Source organism: Carettochelys insculpta, chromosome 20, assembly GCF_033958435.1.
Source record: "Carettochelys insculpta isolate YL-2023 chromosome 20, ASM3395843v1, whole genome shotgun sequence".
Classification (NCBI taxonomy): Eukaryota; Metazoa; Chordata; order Testudines; family Carettochelyidae; genus Carettochelys; species Carettochelys insculpta.
In genome coordinates this window covers 7,985,931-8,009,185 of record NC_134156.1, presented here as the reverse complement: position 1 = coordinate 8,009,185, position 23,255 = coordinate 7,985,931, and the positions used below count along the sequence as shown (strand labels likewise).

Below are 23,255 nucleotides of genomic sequence, written 5' to 3'. Positions count from 1 at the left end.
GTGTCCTGTTACTCTGCCCTGAACCATCCAGCCTCAGCTTTTAAAGCTATATAATTTAATTACCCTTTACCTTAAAGGGTGTCATAAGGAGGAGGGAGAAAACTTGTTCTTCTTGGCCTCTGAGGAGAGAACAAGAGGCAATGGACTTAAGCTGCAGCAAGGGAAGTTTAGGTTGGACATTAGGAAAAAGTTCCTAACTGTCAGGGTGGTCAAATACTGGAATAAATTGCCAAGGGAGGTTGTGGAATCTCCCTCGCTGGAGATATTTAAGAACAGATTAGATAGATGTCTATCAGGGATGGTGTAGATAGTGGTCGGTCCTGCCGTCGGGGCAGGGGACTGGATTCGATGGCCTCTCGAGGCCCCTTCCGGTCCTAGTGTTCTATGATTCTACGATTTACTGATGCCTAATGACCATTCATTCTTCAGTAGAGCCATAGGAGATGCACAAGAAGGAGAAATGTGGAATGCCATCTATTTTGGTAGGCTCTGTTGGAATAGAGAAATACTTTAGAAGGTTATTGGTGCAGTATGCTAAGGCAGACATTAGCCATGCAGGAGTGGACATGGAGAATATTGAATCAGGGACAAGATAAACTATAATGGAATAAATAATGGGGTTATAGTGGACCACAAGCTAAATATGAGTCAACAGTGTGATGCTGTTGCAAAAAAAGCAAACATGATGCTGGGATGCATTAACAGGTGTGTTGTGAACAAGACACAAGAAGTCATTCTTCTGGTCTACTCTGCACTAGTTAGCCCTCAGCTGGAGTATTGTGTCCAGTTCTGGGCACTGCAGTTCAAGAAAGATGTGGAGAAATTAGAGAGGGTCCAAAAAAGAGCGACAAGAATGATTAAAGGTCTAGAGAATGTGACCTATGAAGAAAGGCTGAAAGAATTGGGCTTGTTTAGTTTGGAAAAGAGAAGATTGAGGGGAGACATGATAGTGGTTTTCAGGTATCTAAAAGGTTGTCATAAGGAGGAGGGAGAAAACTTGTTCTTCTTGGCCTCTGAGGATAGAACAAGAGGCAATGGACTTAAACTGCAGCAAGGGAGGTTTAGGTTGGACATTAGGAAAAAGTTCCTAACTGTCAGGGTGGTCAAACAGTGGAATAAATTGGCAAGGGAGGTTGTGGAATCTCCATCGCTGGAGATATTTAAGAACAGGTTAGATAGATGTCTATCAGGGATGGTCTAGACAGTACTTGGTCCTGCCATTGGGGCAGGGGGCTGGACTCGATGGCCTCTTGAGGTCCCTTCCAGTCCTAGCGTTCTATGTTTCTATGAATAGCATATCCTGACTGTGGTCAAAATATAGAGTGATGCAATTGCAGTTGTGCTTTGTGATGCCAACATAAACAAAATAGGTTCTGCCGGCCGAACCTCTCTAGTCCAGCACCCTTGGGACCTGACTGTTGGTGAACGGTAGAATTTGCTGGTCCATGGGAGGTCAGCACTGTCTAGTACCATTGTCTCAACACTTCCACTGCTTACTGGGCCTTGGAAGACACGTAGGAGTAAATTACAGCTACATAACAGCACAGAACACTGAGAGCCAGGACTGAGGTTGTAAACAAACTATATGAGACAACAGGAAACTTGGCCACACACATGATAAGTGGTTGTCCGGTTAATTAAAATCATGTCAGATTGTGTGGTGCCAGACTAAAGCGATTCAGCTTGTACATGTTGGGAAAGTACTCAATTAGCAGAATATGCCAAAGGGTATGGTAGGTGGAAGAGAGTGAAACAATCCACCAGACCTTTGCTGTCAGTTTCTATTCAGATTCTCTCTCATTAATTCTGGATGAGCCGGTAATAGCAGATGGAGCCTTTGACTTCCAGGTGACTGGTTCATATTTGGCCAAGGAAAGTAGTGAATGAAGCCATCTTACTGCTGTTGGTTGTTCCATATCTTTGGACAGGTCCCACAAGTACATCAGTGTCACTTATTTTTCTGGTTCTTTTATATTTCTCACTGCCAGGTTTGTGATTATTTTTTTCCCAATTAGGGGAAGATGGCTAAGATGCAGTGGGAAAAAAAATGGAGTGTCAGCTAAAATGATAGTGTTCTGTTTTTCTTCTCTTACCTCATGCTCTCTTGTAAGGGGTTTGTCTAGCTATAGATGGGCTAGCACAGCCCTCAGGCCCTATAGCCATTTAGTAGCAGGAAACATTATCAGCTAGGAACCTAAATGAAAGGCGGGAAGCAGAGGAAATGTGTGTGCCATAGGGTGTCTCATGCTAAGGGATGATCATCCATCCCATCTTTACCGGGACAGTCCCGTATTTCAGCTTCCTGGAGAGCATCCTGGCTTTTTTTTTTTTTTTTCTCCCGAAAAGGGCAAATTGCCCCATGCGTTGATCTGCTGTGTAAAGGACTGCCTGGGAGAGCTGGAGAACAGGTGGGGCAGGCTCTTGAAACAGCCACAGAAAGAGCTGCCTGAGACTACTGGAGAACAGTTGGGTGGGTTCTTTAAGCAGCAGGAAGCTGCTGTTAAAAGAGCTGCCTGGGGTGGCTGGGGGAGGTGGTAGGACAGGCTCTTCAAACAGCAGTGACCTACTGTTTTCAGATGTCAGCTCCTGCTGCCCCTCAGTGACGCTAGCTGCAGTTGTCTCTTGTCTTATGTTTTAGGTCGTCATTTCCTTGAGTGTGCAAACTGCTTTTTCTGCTGCTTCACTGGACTTCAGTGGTCCTAACCTTCTTCCCTTAGAGGGTATGATGTTCTGTCCTCTTCCAAGCAGATAGTATGGGAAACAGTGTTTGTTTTCCTCCTCCCCTTTAGTTCAGTAATATAATTTACATGGCTAGATCTTAAGCTAGTAAGATCCCGAGTCCTTACATTGTTTCTAGTAGCCTACACAATTCTTTTTAGATGAATGCTGTCCCAGAGACTTTGGCATATGGGAAGCATAGTTTTCCTTGACTTCTGAAATTCATAGATGTGCTAAAGAGGATATGCCGCTTTATTGTATCTATTTTTCCTTCTTTTATAAGCACCAGCCTCATCTTATTTCGTAGCTTATCCTCTGATATAACAATAAAGCCTTGATGCTCTTTTCTGGATCCTTGCCACTCGCTGATCTACAAAATAAGGAGCCTCTGCAGACTTAAGGCTCCAGTTATTTGTCTGTGAGAGAAGCTGTTATCTAGTATGCCTTGGCAGATTTAAAGTTTAAAGACTGCGACAAGGCATGATGAAAGAGAGGGGCAGTATTAGTAAAGCTGACGATAACAGGAGCAGTCTTCGTCACCAGCCTGTCCTTTCCTGCCGGTGAGTCCACCGTGGCAAAAAGACGATGACCAGAATTTGTCTGTCTCTTCTCCTGTGTCTCAGGTGTCCGTTCTTGCACAGGACCACTGGTGACACAGAGAGGAGGTATCATCTGCGTTACTACAAAACCGGAATCTGCATCCATGAGACTGATGCCAAAGGAAATTGCACAAAGAACGGCCTTCACTGCGCCTTTGCTCATGGGCCTCATGACCTGCGCTCTCCTGTTTATGACATCAGGTAGCAGAGGGTGACGTTTCACTGTGGGGCTGTGCAGTGTGGGATGATCGTTGAGCTGTAAGGGAAGGTCAGCGGATGAACCAATCTATACAAATGTAACAAGCTGCTGCTGAGTATCAGAGTGGTGGCAATGGTTCCTCCCTAGCAAGGAAAAACGCAAAAACCTCTTCGAAGAGGGTTCCCCAAAAGAGGTGGAATGCTAGGCTAGTGGCACCATGCCCAACAACCCTATAAGCTCAAGCTTCTGAGGCTGAAATTCCCAGGCAATGAACGCCTGCTGTTTGATCACTTGTTTCTAGGCCCGTTGTGGCAAAAGCCAGTGACTATCATGAGCACTGGACTTTGAAGCTATGTAAGAAAATTTTTAGATGTACATCTCTGTCTCTACATCTGCTCTGTCTGTCTATTGTTCATTTAACTCTGTTCCCGAAGGGAGCTTCAGGCTATGGAGGCTTTGCAGAACGGTCAGACCACAACAGAGGGTGGCATAGAGGGTCAGTCTGCAGTCGCTGCTAGCCATGCCATGATAGAGAAAATACTCAGTGAGGAGCCACGGTGGCAAGGTGAGTCCCTTAGGGTCTTGCACAGGGGGCAATTCAGTGTGCTTGGTCCCATCAAGAATTTTTGCATAGTAAGCAAAGCACCTGTCATCTCCAAGTAACCAGTGGGACCTTCATTAACAGACACAACGTACGTTTTGGGAAACTACAAGACAGAACAATGCAAGAAGCCTCCTCGTCTCTGTCGCCAGGGTTATGCCTGTCCCTACTACCACAACAGCAAAGATAGAAGAAGGAGCCCAAGAAAACACAAATACAGGTACCCGTATCCCGAGCCTTTCATTTTCTGGCTTAGGAGTTGAGCATTGGTGCAGGTCTCCAGTCAAGGACCTTGGATTTGCTTCGTTGAATACAGTTAGTCCTTTCATAAGGCCTGTTCTGACAGTTCTGCTGTCAGAAGGGTTGAGTTAACATGCTAGTCCCTGGGCCTAGGGGTTTGTCTTAGAACTTGGGTCAGTAAAAGATGCCTATAATAAACAAATAACTGTGTTACAAGTGAACAAAGCCACTGTCTGTCTGTGATGTGGGATTAAAAAACTAAAAGGGGAATTTGGTCACATTTGTAAATGAAACCACACACTGCATGTAGGGCACGTTTTTTGTGGGCTTAACTGAAAGCAGATTTCAGAATTATCAGGCCACCTCATGTGTTGTCTGATGATTGAGATTGAAAAAGGTTTCAGAAGATAACCAGTGCTGCTCGCTTTGCAGTAAATGGTCCTGCCACTTAGGTTACAGGTGATCACATCATTTTACTATCTCTTGACTCGTCACCATTAACGTGTCTTCATTCATGAGCACAGTTTGTCCGGCTTAGTGGTTCTGATTTTCTAGAACATAAAAGAACTTCTACTATGGCCGGGGGAAAGGGTCTTTTCTTCAGTCCCTCTTAAAAATGTGAGGGGCAAAGCAAGAATGTTCTCATTTTCCTCCTCACATTTTTGTCACGTTTTCCCAATCCGTTGTAAAACCCCATGAGATCAAAGGATCATTAACCCCTCACTTCCAGCAAAAGCATGCACGTCATGAATGTTGTCGGGTGATAGCCAGAGACTCTTTCTCCTATATCCAGAAGGAGCTCTTTCCCATCTTTCTGTCACATCTCTGTGCTGTATTAACAAGCATTGGAAGAGTTGAGGGCTCCCTAGCAGTGCATGGAGAACATCCTGTTACCCACCCACATCTGTGCTGCTGGTCATCCTCCTCCCACAACTGATGTGGCTGTCTGCTCAGTCCTGGCTGCTGCCCCGGCACAGCTGTGTGCCTCAGATTGTTGAGGAAATGGGAAGGACCATACAGAACAGGGAGTTCAAGTAGTGTCCCTGTGGGTGCTCCACTTAGGTGTATGTGTGGCCCTGTGCCTGTAATCAGAGATTTTTGGTAACAGTTTTCATTGAGCCCACGCGTGTGCTTTCTCTCCCATGTGGTCTGCCTCAGCCGGCCTAGAAAGCCCCTCACTTCCTTCTCCGCTGCCTTTGGCCTCTCACAGAGAGATCAGTTATCCTTCGTAGCTGGTTTTGGTTTCTTTGTTCTCCTTACTGGTCTAGGATAGTTAATGCTTCCTTTTTTTAAAACTCCCTTAGGAGTTTAAAAAAAAAAAAAGGGCAAAATAGACAGAGAACATAAGATTTTTTTTCCTTTCCTGTCCAGTGGTCTCTCCTCCCCCCCAGCTTCAGAAGACTAGTTGTTTTCTTTTTCAGGTAAAGAAAAGAAAGAGAAGAAAATCTTTCTCCTGCCTTCCTCATGGTTGGAGCTACCCAGCTCTGAGAGGTGCCTTCCTGCAAGCGGTTTCTTTACCAGCCAGACACTCGCTGTGTCTGCTGCCTGGTTCAGCCTCACAAAAAAAAAAAATGTGTTTTGCCTGCTACAGCTAAAAGGGCCAGTCTCACAGGACCTGTGAACTGAAGTTAAAACCCCTTATGGAGACGGCACTTCAGTGTGCAGGAGACTGAAGGACCATCCAGAGCCCTTAACTTCAAAGGGGGTGGACTCCTGTAAAGGCCTCCTAAAAGTGGGGAGTTCTAAGTAGTTGGCTAGCCAGAGGGGATTCCCCCAGTGCTGCCCTTGGGCAGAAGAACAGGGGCACTGGAGCAACGCAGACTTCAAGTGATTAGCCAGGCAGAGGGGGTTCCTCCACCCCCAACCTCAGCAGCAGAAGAAAACAAGCTCCCAGTGATTGGCCCAGTGGAGGGGTTTATACACACACCAGCAGCCCTGAGCTCAGGAGAAAAACTCCTTTAGAGAGAGGGAGAGGTTAAAAAACCTGCAGCCCTCAGCACCAACAGAGAAAAAAAAATGCTATGGAGTGTTTTGGCCAGTCGGAGGGTGTTCCCCAGTGTGTCCCTCAGCAGGCCACCGTGCCCACTCTTCAGTCTATTCTTCAGCCGGGGCTGCACATCACCTGAGAAGCCGGAGGTGGTCAGGCTCTGAGGTAATAGTAAAGAGCCACACAATTACCTTATCTCTAAAAGAGGGCACTTAGGAAACATTTGGCAGCAGGTGTGGTAAAACTCCCATCTAGGGAATGCTCAGCCTCTTCCCAACCAATAATAAAGACAATGTATTACGAATCCTTCTCTGAGGTACAGTGTCAGCCCATGGTAACACGTAAGCTCTGGTATCTTAGCAAGCGCTCTGCATCCTCTCAGACATAAGTATCATGGAGCCTCCTCTGTGGTACAGAGTGAGCCAAGGGTATCACATGGCCTCAGGTACCCTGGAGACCAGGTGATTGGGGAAGGACAGCGGTGGTACCAAGGCCCTGGTACCAAGCACACACAGACACCAAGAATCACTCCTGGCACCGAGCTGTATACTGCTAATACCCCAGTCAGTGCTGCCTCTACCCAGAGGCAAGTCTGACAGTCGTCAGGAGGAATTCATGACCCACTGTCACAATACAATTATCATCCCCTGTTCCATGGAGTCAGCACGTAAGTGTGATATAGAACAATGGGGTAGTCCCATCATCCATCCCTCCCCTCCTCCTTGCCTTGTTGCAGTCCTTTGGCAATAGGCAATACCCATATCACAGCCATCCAGGGTCTCTCAGAGAAAGTCCACCAGATGGTCCCTACAGCCTGGCTGTCCAGAGCCCCCGAGTCAGAGCTGGAGGAAGCTTTTCAGAACAGGAGGAAGGACTCAAAGGGAAAGCTACCCTCCAACAGACTTAACTCTTTATCTCTACCAGAAGAGCTGCCCTCTACAGGCCATTCGTAAAGAGGATCAGATAATAATCACATTGGGCTAGACACAACACTGTATGGAGCTGATAAAACAGCTTGACCAGTCTTCATGACAGTGGTACTGCAGCAGGCTACAGCTTTCTGATTTGCCCAGTGAGGTGGAGAAGACTTCCAGGATGAAGGGCCCAAACTCTTCACAGAAAAGATGGATTCTTCTATCCAGTCCTGGAGTCCTGGATCATGTTGTGCTCCCCGGGAATCTACACTGCAAGGCAGAAAAGAAGATACACTTCTCTGCCACTCAGTACTCACATCTGAGCACAGTTACGAGCTAACATGTAAGAGGGTCAGAGCTGAAAAGCAGAAGCAGCCTATGTCTCAGTCCATTACCTATCAACCCACCTCTTCTGAGCACTTTTCATGAGGTGATCGAGGGCTTGAATGCAAAGTCGGCTGCCACCTACACACCTGTCATGCCCTTCAGAAGTCATCTGGACCTGTTTCATACCTCTGACGGAGGGGTCCTGGGATCATTTCAAAGTGTTACACCCCTTCAGTTTGCATCTCTTCCCCATTCCAACTTTCCTTCCCTGTCCCCCCATCAGGGACCCTTCTCCTGAGAACCTCCTTCTTCAGGAAGTACGTCCTTTGTTACGCCATTGAACCACTCCTGGTGCAACTCAGGCACATAAGGGGGTTCTCTGCCATTATTTCCCATCTTCAAAGCGAAGCGAGGTTGGAGTCCCATTCTAGATCCCAGGGCATTAAATAATATAGAAAGACACGAATGTTCAAGAAGGTCCTGGTAAAAGCCATTATTCCAGCTCTAGAATGATGAGGTTTCCTGCATTCTACTTTTGGGTAGGACCATTATCCGTACATACTGCTCCACCCAGTCCCTGACGGGGCTCGCCTACACAACCACAAGGTTCAGGGCAAATAGCTTCCACAGAAATGACCCTCCATATCACTTGGGGGCTAAGTTCTGGCAGGAGTGCTTGTACATACTCCTGCCTTTCATCAAGAATACCCACGTGGAAGTCGTGATGGACCTCTGTGTTCTACATAAATCGCTTAGGTTGTCCTGGATCTTCCTCCCTCTTCAAGGAAGCCCTCAGACTTCAGAAATGGCGCATTCTGCAGAAGGTGCTCATTCCACCTGTCTGGCAATCAGGGATACGGAACATGGCAGCCAACAGTCTCAGTCAGAATTTCTGGCACAACCGTGAGCGGGATCTAAAATTGGAGCTGCTTTCACAAGTATTTTTCCCCTTTGGCAGCGGGGCGGAGGGGAAATGACTGCAGATCTTGTCACTATTGACTGGAAGAATAAATATCCTGACCTGGCCTTTGGAAACATTCCTTTGGAGGTACTCTCATCCACCCACAGCACAGGGATCTCTTGTATGCCTATTCCCAGTTTTCTCTTCTATCCAAGACCCTGTTGAAAATTCAACAAGACAAACAAAGAGTTATTCTAATTGGCGCCTTTTGACCATGACAAATCTGACTCATATACCTGACACACTCACTCTCCTCCCCCTTACTTTGCAGTTCTCCATAGGGCTCTGTGGTGGGGAAGGAAGCAAGAGTTTTCACCTGTGCAGTGCAAGATAGCCTTAAAGGAGAGCAACATGCACAGGCTCAATGGGCGTTGCTACTAAAAATCTCCGATTAGAGGAGCCGGGGCACATATACGCCTACAGTGGAGCACCCATAGGGGGACACATCTCGAAGAACAATCATTACTGCCCAAGGGGAGTAACTTCTTCGTCTGTGGGGCACATCAAGGCTGTGTCTACACTTGCATTACTCTTTTGAAAGAGGTGTGTAAATGAGGTAAATTGAAAATGCAGAAGAGGTAAAATTTGCATATCTGATACCTCATTTGCATATTCTTATTTCAAAATAGCTTTTTTCGAAAGAAGAAAACCAGTGTAGACGCTGCTCTTTCAAAAGAATCCTTCTCCCCTTTTTTTCTTTCGACAGAGAAATGCAAGTGTAGACAGCCCAAGAGTATAGCCCAGTAAATAGAGGCGGTTCCCAGCACAAGGAGAGGGAACAGGCTTGCCTTTTATTGGTGCTCCACACAGCCTGTCTTCTATAGGGCCACAGTGCAACCCTGGAAACTGACTAGCTCACAGTGATCTGTGTTTTGGGATCAGCCAATTCACTTATGAACATATATGAAAACCCAGTTGTGAAACAGAACAGGCCCAGCATCTTTGAAACTGATCGTGTCACTTATGGCTACTTAAACTTTTTGGTTCAAGTCAAACGGTGGGGGGAAAAAAACCACTTCTTTAATTGGTGGTCCATGCAGGCGACACAAGCTGCAGAGGTAGCCGGGAGGAAGCTGTACAGGCACCAAGAAGTGTGTGCAGGAGAGGAAGCTGGGAGAGCAGTTTGTGCGCACGCTGGAGTGGAGCAGAGCCTGGCCCACAGTTTAGGACACTGCAGTGTCAGGAGGCAGGGCTGAGAGTGGCCAGTATACCTTTTTGTGTTTGATGCATTCCACCACCCCTTCTTTATACAGATCTTCACCATGTCCCAGTGTGAAACACGGCGACGAGTGGGGAGACCCCAGTAAGTGCGAGAATGGGGACACATGCCAGTACTGCCACACACGTACAGAGCAGCAGTTTCACCCAGAGGTATGGTAACCCAACCTTCCCATCCGACATTTTGCTATTTGAGAGGGAGAATTGAGTGTGAGGGAGAATGGAGGAGGAGGAGTGCGTAGGGAATGCGTGTGTATTGGAGATGTGTTGAATGGGTTCACAAGTGAACTAATAGGATTGATGTACTCAGAAGATGGTCAGTAATTAATAGTTGTTGTGAGTATCGGGTTCCCATGAATCAGGAGTGAAAATGGCTTAATTGCTGGCGCAGACTGGCCCAAGCCTTTTCCAGAACAATTACAGGAAGAATGCTGCACTCACATTACACGTTACAGCATTGAAAATGGTTCTGTCTGGTCTATGCTGTCAATGTCATTTTCGCCATCAGAGGAAGGGGCGACCCATCTCTGATAACCATTGTCTGCTCTTGGTCCTTTTCTTAGCAAATGAGATCAGTTTTCTAGCCAGCCCATTAGGAATTAGTTATTCCTTTAGCATTGTAATATATTATTGTTCCACTGATGAAGCTCCCACTGAAATCATTGGGAACTGACGGCAAATGCTAACCCTTAGCTTAGCTCTGATGGGGGTGATTGATGATGTTACCAGAACTCTGGTAGCTTTTCCTTCTTTAAGGAAAAGTACTGATGTGGATTCTCTGGGATCTTTGTGTCTGTGACTGTATTTCTGTCTGTCTCACTGTTGAATCCATGTTAGGCATTTCTCTGCCGGAACTGCTGCACACAGTCTTTTCTTACCATGTCTCTGTGAGTTTTTATTTTGTTTTTTTTTTTCTTCTCAGATCTACAAGTCCACCAAGTGCAATGACATGCAGCAGTCTGGCAGCTGTCCTCGGGGACCCTTCTGTGCCTTTGCACATGTAGAACGTATGTTGGCTTCTTCTCTCATCTTCCAGTGATGCTTTAGCCATGAATGTCTGTAGTTTGGAGCTGCAGGCCAGAGTAAATAGGACCACAAGGGGGAGAGCTTTCTTTGGTAGCTCATTTAGAGTCAGGATGCCAGTAGGGGATGTGAGCGCAGCCAAAGGCTATAGCTATTCTTCTCAGACTGACGGCTAATGTCCATTGCACATTAACGGTGTGTGCTTGTCACATTCACCATTGCCAGAAGACTTTCTGTCAGTAATACCAATAGGGGAGCAGCTCTGGCAAACCCTGGAGTGGTGCCTCCATAGCGCAGTATAAAGAGCTCTGGATGCTCCTCCAATGCTCAGTTTCTTCCTGCCGCCAGTGACTGTGCAACACAACTGCTGAGGCTTTGGCTGGTCTTGTTTGTCTGTTGTCTCTGCGAATGCAATTTCTTTTGTTGTATATAGCTTCTTAATTAGCTTCTCCCAATTGGCATCCAAATGCAGCATTTCATCCTCACGATCTTCAGTGCAGTCCATCTTCGGTAACATCCTGCACCTCGGGAACCAGGGTCTGGCGCTCTGAACCATCCGATTGTACCTTGCATCCATCTCTGTATTCCACCACCCTGTCCAGGGTTACCTGGTATTCTCTCATGACATGACGAGATTCCTGAGAGGCCTCACGTGGCTTTACCCACAGATATGAGGACCCACCTGGCCCAACCTGAAATGCAACACTAACCTGGGTCTCTCCAGGCTCACAGGTCCACCCTTCAAAGCACTAGGTTCCTACTCCCTTTCCTACTTGTCGTCGAAGGTTGATTTCTTGGTTGCCGTGATGTTTGTACAGTAAGTCTCAGAAGTCAAAGCTTTTATCTCAGAGCAGCTTTACACAGCTTTTCCATAAAGACAAGGTCCAGCTGTGGTCCCACCAGGCCTTCGCTTTCCTCCTTCCATGTGAACCAGGACATATTCTGTCCTGTGTCTACCTCAAGCCTCACAAGACAGCAGTGGAGAGATGTCTACATACCCTGGACATCCAGAGGGCCTTGGCCTTTTACCTGGAATGCCCCAAGTTCTTCCGTAAGTTGAGACAGCTTTGTCACTACGGGCTGATCGGATAAAGGCCCTGCCCGTTTCTACTCAGAGTTTTCTAACTGGATCACCTTGTATATAAGGAGCTGCTATAAGCTAGGAAATCTCTCCTCCACTGATCATCTGATCCCATTCAGCCGGAGCTGAAGGGGCTTCTGCAGCATTTCTGTTGCATATGCCGACCCAGGATATCTGTAGAGCCTCCACATGTTTACATCTCACTGTGTCATCACTTGGCAAGCCAGGAATGGTGCTGGGTTTGGCAGAGCTGTGCTGCAGTTGAGCTGTGAACTCCTACCCACCTCTGCCAGCACTGCTTGGAGTCACCTAATACAGAATAGACATAAGCAAGCACTCGAAGAAAAGACAGTTACCTGTTCTGTAACTGGTGCTCCTTGAGATGTTGCTCTATGACCAGGGTGTCCAGCAAAAAGGAACTGAAGATGGGGCAAGTGTGCAGCACATCTTATACTGCACCATGGAGGTGCCACTCCAGGTTTTGCCAGAGCTGTTCCCCTGCAAGTGCTGCTGAGGGGAAAATTTCCAGCACCAGTGCACATGGGGAGCGCACACACCTAATGTGGAATGGACACAAACAATGAATCGGGAAGAATTTGTGCTATTAATTTGACTGTGCCCCAGAATAACCATATGAAGAAGAAAGACATTGCTCTTTCTCTGTGTGTGTGTGTGTGTGTGTGTGTGTGTGTGTGTGTGTGTGTGAATTTGAGCATACGGAAAGCTGCATTAGCAAATTATAACCATGATTGTAGCCCTACAAAAAGACAACTATTTATTCTGTCACTGGTGTTCTTAAGCCTTAAAATGTCATTTCTAACATGAGCTCAGAAACGTTTGAAAATTACATTTATTTTTACCATTTGTGTGTTTAGTTTGCATCTTGTATCGTAACTGAGATTAGACAACAAATATAGATTTGTTTCTGAATCCCAGTCCCAATTTCAACCCTGACTCACTTGTCCAAAACTGCAGAGAGTCATAGACTTTGAGGGCAAAAAGGACCATTATGGTCATCTAATCATGCATCTGATGAAGGAGGTCTTTTCCCATGAAAACTTATGCTCCAAAATATCTGTTAGTCTATAAGGTGCCACAAGACTTCTTGTTCTTATGGTCATCTAGTGTGAGCTGCACACTTCAACTTCCTGAGCATGTTTCTCCACATATAAAGTAACAATAGCATTTTAATGTGAAGATTATTTAACTAATGGTAATATGCTTTGAAAATGAAAAGTGCTGTGTAAATACTAAGGAATGTTATTATGCAGGTTCTTCATTTAAAGCCTGTTGATAGTTGTTTTTATTAATATTTTTAAAAACAGCAGTGGTAGAATTTGCAATGTTTTACTGTCTTCTAGAAAACCTCTATACTTCCTGACCATTGCCCTTTTAAAAGAGAGAAGAGAGTCTGCTGTTAGCTTGTTCTTCATGTTTCTCTGGGGCTACGTCTACACTAGCCCCAAACGTCGAAATGGCCACGCAAATGACCATTTCGAAGTTTACTAATGAAGCGCTGAAATGCATATTCAGTGCTTCATTAGCATGTGGGCGGCCGCGGCACTTCGAAATTGATGCGCCTTGCCGCCGTGCGGCTCGTCCCGACGGGGCTCCTTTTCGAAAGGACCCCGCCTACTTCAAAGTCCCCTTATTCTCATCATCATGGGAATAAGGGGACTTTGAAGTAGGTGGGGTCCTTTCGAAAAGGAGCCCCGTCGGGACAAGCGGCGAGGCGCGTCAATTTCGAAGTGCCGCAGCCGCCCACATGCTAATGAAGCGCTGAATATGCATTTCAGCGCTTCATTAGTAAACTTCGAAATGGCCATTTGCGTGGCCATTTTGAAGTTTGGGGCTACTGGAGACACGGCCTGGGTGTAATAAAATAAAGCCAAATGACTGTAAATTGCTACTTACAAATGTCTGTTTGAATTTGGGACTTCCATACTGGAAGTCATTTTCAATCTTTTCATTCCTTTTCAGTTTCGTTGTCATTATTGTGGTGGATAAATTTGGTTACTAATGTCAGTAATTTGCATTTATAAAAGAGGGCCAGCAGCTCTTTCATATGCCATTGTTCCTCTCGGATTGTGCACTCAAGTTGTAAAGCTAAATTTTTGGTACTCTTATAGTGGGGTGGTTGCAAGCCAGCAGAACTGGGGCCTAGAAGTTGCACAGAGATTTAATTCACTGCAGGATCTTGAGCAAATCTCTTTGTGCCTTGTTTTGCTCATCTAGCAAGTGAAAATAATATCTGTCTTGTCAGAAATGTAATGTGGCTTAATTAATTACTATTTGTGAAGTGATTTGAGATGCATAGATGGAAGCCCCTATAGAAAGGAAAATAAGATCTTATCCAACAACTTCTAAGTATCTTGGAAATCATCCTGATGAATGTCATGTGTGACTAGCCATTTATTGTGGAGAACTGTGTAATGTTTTGGATGAGTGCAGCAAAAGTCTGCACTTTTTCCTCGGTATTTGTGATATTTAAAGGGAAGGGGGCAATTCCGTAGCCTTGTACACACATTACCATGTTCTGTCAGGATTGGGCATGAGGACTTATAGGAAGGTATCTGTCACCCTTATTTAATTGTAGCACATCTGTCAGCTGTGTTCAGGGCATGACTAAAACCCTGAAGTAGTGCAGGATAGCCTGAATGAATGTGTAGCATGCAATTCTCTTAGTAAAAATACTATTGGAAGAAGAGCTGTTACTGAGCTCGAGACCAGTAGATTACAGAATTGGAGAAGGAGTAATAATATAAGATGAGAAATGCCCATTTTGCCTGATAGGGTTTCTTGCTGCTTCTATACTGATTAAGAATCCATGAAACATTCCCTGTGGAGAGCTAGCAGCAGGAGAGGTATGTAGCTGCTGTTCTTCCCAAATATGTTGTGATCCCTGGCTGTTCATGCAGCCTTGAATGATGATGCATGTCCTTTTATTTCTTGCAGAGCCGCCGCTCAATGAAGATTTACAGCCATCCTCCTCTGTATCCAGCCCAACACAAACAGGCCCTGTGATGTATATGCCATCAGCTGCTGGTGATTCTGTTCCCGTGAGCCCTTCTAGTCCACATGCCCCAGACCTTAGCAATGTATGTGCTACTACTAGGAAGCATGTGTCCACACATTTCCCTGACTTATTATACCACTATCTTCCAGAGGAGGAACATTTCCCAAAGGACTTGAATTTTTTGGCTCCTTCAGAGGGCATATGGGAGGCAAAGCATCAGTTTCAGCCTGACTCCTAGGAACAGCACTCCATGGCTATAGCATTGCTCTGCTTATCATTCTCTCAAAGGTTTCCTTTTTTAGCTCTGGATTGAGGTTTAGTTCAGGGAAGCAGAGAGCGAAGTGCAACAGAAACTCTTTTCTGATTGGAGATGAATGTAGGGCTTCTGTTTCCATGTACAGGCCATGAGCCAGTATAATCTGAGTATGAAACTGCAGTTTTAGTTTGCTTATGCATGAAAGCTCGAAGAGGTTTAACCTGGGCGCAAAGGGCTTCGTATTATAGAATATCTGATTTACCAGGGAGAACCAAGTCCTCCCGTATCTGTTGGGTCCTGAATGCCTGGCCAGATCGTTAAGATGGAGCGGGTGTGTTGTTTTCTCTTAGTAAATAACACTGTGGAATAAAGTACAAACATTCTTTTATTATCCATGAAAGCACCGTCTGAATGGTGGACAAGCCACAGAGAAAACCAAATGTCTGTTCCATCTGATGATCTCTGAGGTGTTTTCTCTTTTTTGGAGCTCTTCAGTCTTGAAAATGGCTCCCTCCCTAATCCAGGAATACAGACCAAAATAAGAAACACATGCCATTTTGTCATTTGCATGTAACCTGCAAACACTTACAGCTTTGCTGATGATAATTTTTCACAAGTAAATAGTCAAAGAAAAATATTCAATGAAGTAACCAACCTCTGTTGGTTGTTCTGTTTTGTATGTTTGCTATAGGTGTGGAATAAACCAGGAACTCTGCCAACTAGCCCCTCCTCTACCACAGTAAGTAGTGACTTTGTGACTGCAGTGAAGGGAAAATAGCAGGCAGCCCTTGTTACAAATCATGATCCCAGCAGTCCCTCTTGCTCACTCCAGCCCTCTTCATGCTACATTTCAGACTGTGGGAGCAACAGCCATGTGCAAATGTAGCTCTAAGTTACAAAAATAAAACTGTTTAAATGCATGATGCATGGCTATGGCCTGAAGAAGAGAAGCATTTGGGGACCCCTGATTTAAACTCTGATTGTCGATGCTTGCATCTTGTTGACAGTAGGATTTACAGACCACCAGGTACAGATCCACTGTTAGCTACTGTAGCATATATGCTGCTCAGGCCAGCTTGGGTGTGCTTGTTGCTGTCTAGCAAGTTTAAAACGCTGATCCTTCTCAAAGTGCAGACAGAATCCTAACTTGACTTAACCTCTAGCCAAAGGAGAATGAGAAAAATGTTGAGCAAGCCTGTGAACTCCATTAGTTGCATGTTAAGGTGCAGAGGGAAGTGTGTCTAAAGCAGGGGTCAGCAACCAGAATAGCAAGAAGAGCCATTTTTTTTAAGTGCGTTTAAAAAAAAATCAATAATTCAAGAGCTGCAATGCGTGTGAATACGAGACAGTCCTTAATAAATGACGTCAGACCCTACTTTTTGTAAGCCCTATACTAAGAACAGTGCATGCACCATGATTTGTAATGCGACATGGTTACTGCAGGATGTTCACAAACTTTTTACGTATTCTCTTTCCTCACACTTTATGTGTGTTTTGTATCACTGGCTTTCACTCCTGAACCCTCTCTCTCTCTGTGGAGGATGCAAGGGGGAGTTATCCAGTGTTTCGAGATCGCATCTTGTTTTGCTATTTAGATATGAATTGTTCAATTTTGAGCTTTTAGAGCATTCACCGTTTATCAAAAATAAGCAGGAGGGTTTTTAATTTATTTTGCAATTATGGTGTTGGGAACCATAAAAAAGTCCTTAGAGAGCCACATGGAGCTCCGGAGCTGCAGGTTGTAGACATCTGTTCTAGAGCCCCAGGTTAAAGATCACTCTCTTAAATCTACCAGTCCATTACTGAGAAGGTGCAACAAAGAGCCATTATATTTGAGGGATTTGCTCAAAAACAGTACTTTGTGCTCTGCCCTGTTGGGTGCCTCAAGTTACCTATTTGGGCTGACCATCAATAAAACTAACACACAAACAAGGATGTAAGAGAATCAGAGTTCTTAGGTATCATTTGACTCAGTGGTCCTGAATGTTTGACCCTTACGTTTCCTTTCCCTATTAGATTCTTTGTAGGAACAGCAGCCTCGGAAGTCCATCTAATATATGTGGGTCCCCTCCTGGTGCCATTGGGAAACCACACAGCTTGGAGAGCATTGGTTTTCCCACAGACTCAGTAACAGCGGCCAGCAGCTACAAGAAGGCACCAGGGTTTGAGCGGGAGGATCAAGTGGGGGCAGAGTATCTGAAGAACTTCAAATGCCAGGTAAGATGGGAGTGTTGGGTACTGAAGGGCAGTTGCCTGGCTTAGTTTGGGTTGATTCCTCCATCAGAACAAAAGTTACACACTATTGCCACAGTGTTTGATTTCCAAATCTACGTTTGCGCTCCCAGCTTCTGTCAGTCTGTTCAACCTTGCGTCAACTCCCGAGTGTCCTGCTGCCATTGCAACCTGAGTCTGCCAAAAACGTAGCTCCTTTCCATCTCTGTTAACTTTGGATGGCACATCGATGTCATTTGATTCTCTTTCTTCCACATCCAGGTTCTCTACAGATTTTAGAAAATCCCTGCATTAATCATCTCTCTCCCCTGCTGAAATCCTACCTGGCACACCTCGTGTGTGGGGATGCAGAGAGCAGGAGGCTCCGTGCCACTCCGTGCTGGCAGTCACCCCCCGCCAGCCCCCCCACACACTCCCATTGGTTCTTATTTCCAGCCAATGGGAGCAATAGAAGTGGACCCTACAAGCCAGTGCAGGGCCTTGAGCTGCCATTCCAACACAGAGCCACTCCCCACTCCCTTTCTGGCAGAGCCCATGAGCTGGATATGGCCCGTGGCTTGCCCTGATCTGGCCTGTGAGACTTGGGGCTTCCGTCCTCCCACCAGCCGCAGGGAGCCGGTGCTGATGCCCCCACCGTGCAGGGGAGCGCCTGTGCCAGCTCTCTGCTGCTGGGGGTAGAGCCCTGAGCCTCATGGGCTGAATCAAGGCAAGATGTGGGCCATAGGCTCCCACCTCTGGTTTAAAAACAAAAAAGCTGTATGCTCGTTATCCACTGCAAGTTCTGTGGAAAAGGAGTAACTAGGAAGCGCCAGGACTGAAGGGTCAAATGAATCCCAGTTTCCTGCCAGCAGAGAGTGTGTCTGAGGGAGACCCTGCTTGGGTAAAGAGCCCAACCTGAGAAGGAAGCGAGGAGGGAATATAAATATAATTTTTAGAAGGGCCCTGTCTCCAGATGAGTGTGGGGGAGAGGTCCAGTTTGCGCTACGAACACGTTGAGTTCTGGCACGCTGCTCTAAGATGGTGTGGCCTTCTAGTGTGCATGCAGCCAACTTACGTAGTAACTATGACTGAACAGTACAAAAGCCCTGGAGAGAAAAATTTACAAAGTTGAAAGGCAGACACCCAAAATAGGCGCCTAGATCCCTGTTTAGGCATCTAATAAATAAAAATGGTATGGTATTTTTCTAAGAGGTGCTGAGCATCCGCAGTTCTCATTGACTTCAGAGTAACCTCAGCACTTTTGAAAATCAGCCAGGAATTAGACACCCAACCTTAGGTGCTCATAGCTGAATGTTTGGATCAGAGGTTTTTGCCTAGATCTGTGAGCTGGGTGTGATGAAGATTTTATTGTGATGGTATTTTAAAGGGCCATCTTGTGTGATGGGGTTCTGGGGTCCCCTAAGCTCTGCACCCTGTCCGCAGGCAGGAGAGTCTCTCACTCAGCAGGAAAACAGCGGGTTTATTAGCCGACAGGACACAGCATTGTACAGAGGAGTCAGTACAGCAGGCAGAGACAGCCAGTCCAATCCATGTTGGGGAGAGGAGGCCCCGAGGGGGCCCCAGAGCTGGGGCCTGGCCCCCTCCTTTGTCTCTCTCTCCCAGCCCAGACTAACTGCTTCCCAACTCCCAGTTCCAATTCAAACCCCTCAGGCTCCACCTCCTCCTTTGTCTGCAGTACAAAGGTGTTACCTGGTTGTCAGGGTTACCCTCAGCAGGAGCCCCACACCCTCTGTGAGCCACTCACACTCACACACACACACAGGTATCCCCCACTCCATCACATCTTGTTGCTCTGTCTTTGAGGTAAATGGAGAGGAAGTTACCCATGCCATTTTTGCTGTTTGATTGAAGATAACTTTTGGCAGGGGTAAGCTAACATCGGTGCTCGTAATTAACATCAACACTTAGCATCTACATAACTTCATGTTTACAGAGATTTTCAAACATTAGCTAATGTTTAGCTAACGGCAAAGGCTTGAGAATGCTCTTCTCAAAGCAATGAGAAGTTGTCTCTTACCTTTTTCCCCAAACCAACATGTATGTTTGGCTCTCTTAGCGGTCATTCGATAACGAGTAGGACATCTTCATGTCACCCTATTGTTTGTGAGGCCGTTCATGGCTGATTGGCCGAATTCTGGAGCCACAGGTCTTATCACAGAAGAGGCAGGTGTTAGTAGCTGTTGGAGGGGCGCGGGGCGGTTTTTGATGCTCTTTTCTTCTTCTCCGCCTCTCCTCATCTGCACTGTGGCAGGACCTCTCAAATTGTGCCACCCCCTCATGGGTTACCATTCTCTGCTGAGGACTGTCTAGGGCAGGGTTCTTCCAAGTGTCAATGCTGATGCTGCACTTTTACATGTCTCTTCAGCATGTCCTTATAGCACTTCCACTGTCATCCTTCCAACTCAGAAAACAGAATCTGTTTTGGGAGGCAGTGATCAAACATCTGAACATGTGTCCCGTCCAACAAAGTTATTGACGAATGAATGAATGAGAATGGCTTCAATGCTGGTCACGTTCGACTCTTCCAGGATGCTGGTGTTTGTGCACCTATCCTCCCAAGAGATATTTAGGATTCTCTTGAGGCAGCGTTGATGATCATATTCAGGTGCCTTCAAATGATGCTTGTATGTTGTCCAGGTTTCATGTGTGTACAGTAGTGTTGGAACCTCAGCTGCACAGTGTACAAGGATCTTTGTATTGGGATAGATGTCCCGGTTCTCACAGACCCTTTGTCTCAGGCTGGCAAAAGCAGAGCTTGCGTGGCTCAGATGATGCTGGATTTCCGCATCGGTGTCAACATTAGCACGAAGATGACTTCCAAGATATGGGAGGTGCTCCACATTTTCCAGCAGTTCTTCATTGACTTCAATAGAAAGTACATGAGAGAGTATTCCATCGTTGAGGGTTGGTGGAGCACCTTGGTCTTTTTCTTGTTCAGTGTGACGATGAGATTCTTATATGCTTCGGTGAAGGTGCTTAAGATGGTCTGAAGAGCAGCAAGAGAAGGAGCAGCAACCATGCAGTCACCCGTGTATTGGAGTTCCATGATCGAGGTCGTGGAGGTCTTGCTTTTAGCTTTCACTCTTCTGAGGTGGAAAAGCTTCCTGTTCATTCCATAGACAATCTTCACACCATCTGGAAGTTTGCCATCCATGAGGTGAGGGGTCATGGCAATGAAGGTATGAAACAGTGATGGAGTACAGCCTAGTTTGACTCCCATTTTGACCTCACGTGGGTCATTTTGAGATCTGTTGTTGCTCAATACTTTGGCAGTCATGTTGTTGTGAAGCAGCCTCAAGATGATACTGAATTTTTTGGGGCAACTAATCTCTGAGAGGATGGTCCATAGGGGGATACGACTGACTGAGTTAAATGCTTTGGCCAGGGCAGTGAAACTCCTGTATAAGGCTTGGTTTTGTTCACAACATTTTTCTTGCAGCTGACGGACAGTGAAGATCATGTGCTCTGTTCCTCAGAATGGTCGGTGACCACACTGAGATTCTGGGAGAATTTCTTCTGAGAGTGGCAGGAGTCAATTTACAAGGATTCAAGCTAAGATTTTCCCTGCCGTTGCCAGGAGGGAGAAGCCATGATAGTTTCCAGGGTCCGACTTGTCACCCTCCTTGAAGAGACTGACGATCAGCATGTCTCTGAAATTTCGCAGCATCTGTTCCCTGCCCCAGATCTTGAGAATCAGGAGGAGGAGTTGTTTCTGGAGCTCAGTTCCACCTTCTTTGAAGACTTTGGCCGGGATTCCGTCTAGTCCGGGTGCCTTGTTGTACTTCATCGTTTTGATGGCAGCTTGGACCTCACTCGCAGTAGGAAGTGTTGCAAGATCGTCCCTAGGCAGTTACTGAGTGATTTGGTCAAGGGATTCTATGACCAAGGTGGAAGGTCAGTTCAAGAGCTTGTTACAGTGCTCCGTCCAGCGAGGAGCAGCGGCTTAATTGTTTTGCAAGCATTGGGCACCATCCTTGTTATCTCAGGGGATTTATTCCATGGTTTCTCGGTCCATAAACAGCTTTGGTAGCTGTGAAGAAACCTCCTGTATTGTTGATGTCTGCGAGATGCTGGCGTTCTCGTGCCTTCTCAGTCTACCACTGATTTTTCAGAGTCCTCGTTTTACATTGGACTTCTGCCTGGGCTTGTGTTTCTCTCTCCATTGCGCAGTTGATGTCACTTTGCCAGGCCCTAAAGCCTTTCCTTTTTGCCTCAGTCATGTGTTCAATTTCCACATCATTCTCATCAAACCAGTCCTGATGCTTTCTGGACTGGTAGCCAATGGTTTCTCCACAAGCTTCAATGATGGCATTTTTCAATTGACTCCAGTGTTCTTTTAATTGATCCGCACCCTTTTTTTTGGGGGGAGAGGCGGGGCGGGGAGGGGTTAGTTTTGCACAATGTGATGTTGTTCAGAAATACATAAAGAAGAAAAATGTGTGAAAATGTGGAGTTTTTAACCGTTGCACCAATTCGGGATTGCAGATCTGGTGGCTGGCCCTGAAAGTACTAAAATCCTTCAGTGAGGCTTAGTTGTGACATTGCCAGGTATATTGGCAAGGATCTTCTCGGCAGGCATGGGACAAACAATGGTCACTGATTCTGTTTTTGTGTGTGCCTGTCACTCTACTCGAATGCTGAATCCTGTTTATGTCACATTTTGCCTTCAGAGGAGCGTTGGCAAGGAAAAGATGCACCGGATAATCTAGCAGGCACGTTATCAAATTTAGGCAGATGTGCTAATGTGACACAGCATCGGTTGCACGCAATGAAAGACAAGCTTGACATCAGTTCACTTGTGACTGCCGCGTCCGCAGGGCGCACTGTTTAGTGAAAGCAGTACAGAAAGGGTTTTGTGTCCATATCTCACCTGCCTGTTGGACAGACCTTGGCCTCCTCTGGGCTTCAGATTAAAGAGAGAAGATGAATCAATTAAGTACAAGAGAAGACTTCTATACTCTGCTGCTCTCTTCCTGCTCTTTAATCCATGGGGTTACAGTGTCTGTCCTCACCAGTCAATCATTCATCATTTTCATAACAGCCTTTTTTTTTTTTGTCCATCTCTCCACCCCATCTTTCTTCACACGGGAAGGAGAGGTGCGATACTGTTGTGCATCACACCTGAGCCTTCCCCTAGCCTTGCTTTTCCTGGATATGTTCACATTCTGCACCCTCGGAATAACGTCTGCAGTGTCTTTCACTGAACCACAAGGACCTTGCCTAAGAAAAGAAACAAGCAGTGCCAATCCTGGGCACCTTTTCACAGCCTCAAGGTGTGTAATTGATCCCGTCTTTGTCTTCTATCATAGGTACAGCAGATTAACAGCAGCCAAATCTCCATAATAAACCATTGTGCAGTGGCATGCTCATGAGGGAAGATTCTTCCTGATCCCAGTTATTGTAGTTGGTAGTACAGGGGTTCCCCTGAAGTTTGTAATTTTTTTTTTTATCCGAGGTAGTGAAACTGTGGAATATATATATTTCCATATAGATCTCCACTCAGTTTTAGGAAAAACAGTGAGGAGTCCTCTGGCACCTTATAGACTAACAAATTCATTTGGGCATAAGCTGTTGGGGGGCTGATCAAGTGGGCTTCAGCACATAAATGCTCATACCCAAGTAAATGTATAAGACATCTCCTTGTGTTTGCTAGAACAGACTAACACACCTACCCTTCTGAAACTTATCAGAAAGGTAGCCAAATTAGTCTGTATCTTCAAAAACAACAAGAAGTCCTGTGGCACTTTAAATCCTCCTCTCATACCCCTACCCCAATCATGCATCTGGCGAAGCGGATCTTTGCCCACGAAAGCCTATGCTCCAAAATACCTGTTAGTGCCACAGGATTTTTTCTTCTGAAACTTGTCACTCTGTTTTTGAATC

General features: G+C 46.0%; 1 protein-coding gene across 2 annotated transcripts in view; it reads left to right on the top strand.

Annotated features, from left to right (window-relative positions):
* The window catches only part of UNK (unk zinc finger), a 78,890-nt gene that overhangs the window by 38,482 nt on the left and 17,153 nt on the right, over positions 1-23,255 (top strand). For both annotated transcript variants that reach the window (XM_075014160.1, XM_075014161.1), the window contains exons 3-10: positions 3,342-3,518; positions 3,951-4,081; positions 4,202-4,337; positions 9,800-9,917; positions 10,687-10,771; positions 14,824-14,966; positions 15,832-15,879; positions 17,157-17,357. In XM_075014160.1, the coding sequence (XP_074870261.1) occupies positions 3,342-3,518; positions 3,951-4,081; positions 4,202-4,337; positions 9,800-9,917; positions 10,687-10,771; positions 14,824-14,966; positions 15,832-15,879; positions 17,157-17,357 (1,039 nt within the window). The remainder of the gene's footprint in view (positions 1-3,341; positions 3,519-3,950; positions 4,082-4,201; positions 4,338-9,799; positions 9,918-10,686; positions 10,772-14,823; positions 14,967-15,831; positions 15,880-17,156; positions 17,358-23,255) is intronic.